Raw genomic sequence first — 6,000 nt, forward strand, 5'->3', positions numbered from 1 at the left:
ATGGATGGATGGATGGATGGATGGTGTGCTTATGATGGATGATCGTAATGCAATCTTGTTGTATGGGAAAATATGCAATACTTAGACAACTATTTGAAATTCTCATGTGCATCACTTTTAATTGTACTCTCTTTAACACAGAAGAGATTAACAAAATTATTTCTGTGTACATTAGTGCAAAATAATCTTAAGACATGGCTGGAAAATCATAAATTGTTTATAAAAGCTGGAACTCTGAAATATTTTTCTTTTTCTTGGCTATGCAGTATAAAAATTCAGACTTCCAAGCTCCCTCTGGTTAAAAGGAGATAAAACTGCAGTTAGTATAGGCATTCTCACAAAGTGTCTTTAAGATTTGATGCCTTATTTCCACTTGTGCTGAAAATTTTTGAGAGAAGAGAGAAGACTTGGTCTGCTACATCAACAGCACTTTAGGAGAACACTGTGTTCCTGGCCCACTTCCCGTGCAGCTTGACAAGTCCAAAGCGTGGACAGGTGGTGTGGGGATGGTGCTGGAATGGTATTATGAGACGATGCCTGGTGGCCATGTGGCATCGCCCGCTCTTCGTATGGAGCAAGAGGAGACTGCGTGCCCACGTTGACCACAGCTATGAGTCACTGACTTTGCCACTTCCTGCCAAAGTGGCTCAGTACGAGTGAGGTTTTGGGTCAGGGCATTTGATGACAACTTTTATGGCTGGGGACAGCCTTTCAGTGTGTAACATGAGGCTCCCTGGAAGCGGCCAAAAGATAGTCAGACCAATCAATTTAGTTGTAAGTAAATGAATGACACAGCAACAATCACAACAGCAATAAAACTGGCATCGTTCTAGAAATAATTTCTTTTGCCAAAAAAAAATTGGGGGGCAATCAAAGTGAAAATGTATCTTCTGAAGCTAAATTAAAATACATACGCAACACACTACCTTGTTTACATGTCAGCATGTGGATTTTAACATAAAGAATCATTTTGGTAATAAAATATCAGGGTGAGAGCAGCTTTCCATGGGATGAAAACAGAAATTGAACCCAACTATAATCAGGCAAACTAACTAAACAAAGATTAATTGAAAAGGCAACATTTATTTGCCATTAGCAAATGAAATGCATGGCACTCTCTCTTTAGACAGTTCTAAATTTATGTCTGTAAACAAACAAGTTAAAAATAAAAGCTCTCATACAGCTGAGTAAAACCTTCTATGAAAGCAAAAAAAGGGTTAGTTGTAATCCTGTGGATTAATGGATTTGACAAGGGCATGTGCCTAGTGTAAGTAACAGAGGCCAGATTACATGTTGCTAAGGTTGTGGCAGGGTGATCTGTAGGATCCCAAACACAGTATGTTTTAGCCAAATTTACATCACACATCATAGAGTGATGTCATACTTTTTTAGAGGCATGTGTTGATAGCATGTAAAGTATTTTGATTAAAAGATTTTGTGCTGATGGTGTCGAACTAGAAAACAAATAGATTAACTGCAACGGTAAAACTTAATGAGAAAAGCTGAGAGGATTTTCAGCACCAAAGTCAAAAGGAGTGAAATATTGACAGATGGGCAGTCTGAAATCTTTTCCAAGAGCAAACCAAGAGCAACTGTGACTAGTACAACTTTGCTCTTAATTCATTCATTCATTTTGTTCATTTAAACAACCAGAGAGGAAGCAAGATTTATCCCTACGTAAATCTGGCTGAGATTAAAGAGGTCCGTCAACTGTTCCTCAAAATGAAACACTGGATAATCATATTAAGCATCATATGGGCTTCCAATATTCATAGTGACATCATGCTAAGCTAGTGGCATGGGCCAACAGCTTGTGGCCAAAGCTGTACACACACAGACAAACACACACACACACACAAGATTGTTGCATAGTGTGGAGAAAGTGTGCACGCAGAGAAAAAGCCGCTTTGTAACAATGTCAACAGTGGCTGTTAAGTGAGGGATATGTCTTTAAGGAAGGGAGACTGACTCACCGTGGCAAGCTCATCAAACTTTCCAAAGAGGTCATTTAATAGTTTGACCAGTTCCTGGGCTGTACACTGAGAGGCCAGGCTGGTGAAGCCAACAATATCTGCAAACAGGATACTGTAAAAAACAAAGAAAAGAACAATTTGAGTCAATGTTGGATATTTATTACAGCAAACTGCATCAATGAAACAGATTTTTTATTTTTTTTTGGCTGATCAGATTAGCTCCCAGAAATGTGCTGAAAATGACTTTGATCAAAATTGAACCAAAGTCAGTTTGTGCATTGCTGTTGAATGATGTAACTACAGATAAAATAAACTCAAATAAAGATAGATAGATAGATAGATAGATAGATAGATAGATAGATAGATAGATAGATAGATAGATAGATAGATAGATAGATAGATAGATAGATAGATAGATAGATAGATAGATAGATAGATAGATAGATAGATAGATAGATAGATAGATAGATAGATAGATAGATAGATAGATAGATAACCTGCCCCATTCTCTAACTGACTGGCAGTGCAGTCAAGCAGAGCCACTCAAAATAGAAGCAACAGCAATCTCATGAGGATCAGAGAGGAGACATTCTAGGATATAATGCAACCATCAAGAGTACTGGTATTCCCTTTTGACAGGCTGCATATAAGACTGAAAGTGCCTGAACTGACATGCTCGGCATTTGTTTTACCCAGAATAAGCCATCTAAGTTTTACTTGCTCTTCTGGCGTGATTAGTGAATTGGAATAGCCTTCCTCAATCCATCAGGTCAGCTGATTCAGTGGCTCATTTTAAATGTCTGCTCAAAACACATTTGGCTAGGTTGTTCTTAAACATTCTGTACTCGTTTTAGCTTATTCAGAACATGTGTTTCTCACTTTTTGGCTATGATTCATACCAATGCTTGTATGTAAGTAGTTATGTAAAGTATTAATGTATGCTTATATGTGTGTACTGTATGTTGGGATGGGGTACATATACTTATTTTTAATGTGCTGATTTTATCCTAAATGTGAAGCACTTCTTAACTCTTTTTTTTAATTTCAATTTTAAATTTTTTACAGAAATGCAATACATTAAAAATATTATTATCTTATTATTATGTTATTTTTAGACCGGTGCTGTAGTTAGCACCGGATAGCTTGGTGGTTAGCCTCACAGCAAAAAGTTCCTGGGTTTGAATTCAATGGGTGGCTGAGGCCTTTCTGTGTGGACTTTGTATGCTCTCCATCCTCAGGGTACTCCTATCTTCTTCCCATAGTCCAAAGACATGCATTTTAGGTTTATCAAAGATTCTGAATAGGCAAACGTATGCGTGAATGGCTGTTTCTCTGCAAGGTACGCCCTGTGATAGACTGGCAGCCTGTCCAGGGTATACTCTGCCTCTCACCCCTTGACTGGCCAGGCCACATATTAAAGTGTCATAGCGCCAGTGGAGTACATGACCAGAGTTTGCAGATGCTATTATACTCATTTTGTATTTCACTAAATAACCATTCTAAAGGATTTTTTTAATGCTACTGATTTATTAAAATGAAATTGTTGGTTGGGGCTAAACGTTTTTGGCCTATGAAGTGAGGCATGCTAAAGACAGTTTGAGAACCAGTGAGCTAGGGTGAGATTGACAATATCAGTTGTTACTTTTTCTGTCCTGCCCATGTTTTGTGTTCTAACCATAACTATGATTCCACCAGTGTTGTGATTTGTATCATGGAACAGTCTAATCCTTATTTTTGGCACCACCACTGGACCCAGAAAAAGAGAGGCAGCTTACTTAGCTGTCCCCTCCTTTTTATAATGCAAGACAAACATTAACACTGAACTAGTAAAATGTGAGAGGAGTCATGTTAGATAGTTCTTATTTCCATAGTGTAGCTAGCATAGCTTGCTAGTTTTGACTTTGTATATGAAATACAAACTTAGCAGCCTGATAGCTCAGCTGTATGGCTCAAGTTAAAACCAGCTGTGTTTATTCTGTAGCAACAGTCATGCTATGGACTGTGCTCACCCTCAAATGTTAGTTCCATATTTAAAGGGGAACCATCCCCCTTCAGAGGCCTGACGTATTACTTTAGATTATATTTCTGTTTTCCAAAAGTGTGAGAAGTTTAACATTCTGTTGTACAGATTATTATTATGTCAGTGTATCGTGACCAGATACCCCAAAGAACTTTGTGATGAAAAGTATTCGCCCTGAGTCCTGTGTGGCAGTGAAGAGTGTGAACCTGATCAGTCATTAAATACTACCTGTCCCGAACAACCAGCATGTCTGCATCTCTTGTACTGATGGCAGACTGTTGCCTTCATGTGGGCTTGAGTTTTCACAAAGTGACAGAGTGCTGGATCTCTAAGAGAGAGAGCTGCTAAATGTCATCTTGCTGTCTCACAGATGTCACCATAATGAGGGGCAGCGGACTTAGTTTGTGTTACTGTTTTAATTGGCAACCATCTGTGGCTGACAAATACTTGCAATGTTAAATACCATGTTAGTGTAAACACTTCAACATGAATTTAATAAAACTCTGAAAAGAACAAAACTAAGCAACGGACAGATTTGGGTATAAATGGATTACATGTAATCTGGATTATATAATCACATTACTAAGAATAAATACCTACTGGTTACTTCTGAAAAGGTGAGATGGTAGATTAAAGTAACAATATCAGGGATTACTTGATTACATTTTACAAAACACCTCTGAAAGTTTGTACTTGTAATTTCTGACTTCTCAGAGAGGTCCAGTTTGCTGGCTCAAATTTGGGTATAAAAATGCAAATTCAGTTTGTTATTTGCTTAATAAATAATAAATGATTTAGTTTTAACTGGTTTTTGACAGGTGGACTAATAAATTCGTTAATTCGTTAAGCACTGTATATATTACTCATTTGACTAATGATCAAAAAAATAAATAAAAAATCCATTACATTTTCCACCCAAACATTAGAGCCCTACTGAGACAGGATTTTTAAGCCTGATACCAGTACTGATATTTGGTGAGTTAAAATTCTGATATTCCAATATGTCAACTGATGTTTTTTTTTTTTCTTTCAGACACATGAAATGTAAAAGTATTTTTCTAACATTTGTTATTTGTAGTCATTTATATACTCATTTACGCCCTCCCCAACTCTGCTTAGAAGATGTTTGTGGCCTTCCAAACATACGTTGCAAAGAGGGAAGTTGCAGGGCACTCCTTAATGGACAAATTATACACCGTCAACATTCATAACATGGTTGAATGATGTTTCTCCCGTCTCTTCTTTCCTTTTTAAATTTTCATTTATGAACAATGAACATTTATGATCTGCAAATTGCTAATTTCAGCCAATAAATCTGTGGAAAAAGCATACAATAAAAATGTTACATGCATTTACTTATTTTCTTCTACTTCTGAATTTTATTCCTCTTGAATTTAAAACCTATGGTCCTTCAAATTTCAAGTTATTTTCTCAAAAGTTTGCATTAATAAGTCAGAATTTTGAGATCCCAACCCCAAATTTTGACTTATGGATGGCAAAAAATGTTTTTTCAGTGGCAGAAACAAGCTTCTATATTTTCACACATGCACTGCATAACCAAATTTTTCTATAACTTGCTTGAAGGCAGTTGGATCGGACATTAGCCAATCTGTGACCTAAAAGCTCTTTAGTTTAAAGTCCGTGCCATGTTGGATTGCACAGATGTGAGAAAAAAGTAACATATCATAATGTATAATATTTCTATGCATTCACCTCTAGCAAGTAGGCCACTGTAGGAGTGCTCCCTCTTGCATTCTCTATCCAGGCAGCAAACTCACTAAAACCACTGAATATTTCCAGTAATTTGTGAATATTTCTAAAGTGGACTATTTCTTATTGTGTGCCACATACGACAAAAGATAGAGTCAAAAGTAACCTAGGGATGAGTTACAGATGAGTGGCCAAGGGGTTGTAGGCAAGGACCAAGGAGTGTAATTTTGATGAACAGAGATGAGTTTCCAGCAGAGGAACTTTAATTTTTACTGAGAATTACCGAACAAGTGAGCA

The 6,000-nt window shown here is 37.1% G+C and overlaps 1 protein-coding gene across 2 annotated transcripts in view; it reads right to left on the reverse strand.

The window, feature by feature from the left end:
• Positions 1-6,000, reverse strand: part of LOC115795549 (adenylate cyclase type 1-like) — a 44,399-nt gene that overhangs the window by 24,619 nt on the left and 13,780 nt on the right. For both annotated transcript variants that reach the window (XM_030751521.1, XM_030751520.1), the window contains exon 4: positions 1,974-2,085. In XM_030751521.1, the coding sequence (XP_030607381.1) occupies positions 1,974-2,085 (112 nt within the window). The remainder of the gene's footprint in view (positions 1-1,973; positions 2,086-6,000) is intronic.

The sequence above is a fragment of the Archocentrus centrarchus genome, chromosome 17 (assembly GCF_007364275.1).
Source record: "Archocentrus centrarchus isolate MPI-CPG fArcCen1 chromosome 17, fArcCen1, whole genome shotgun sequence".
In the NCBI taxonomy this organism is placed as follows: domain Eukaryota; kingdom Metazoa; phylum Chordata; class Actinopteri; order Cichliformes; family Cichlidae; genus Archocentrus; species Archocentrus centrarchus.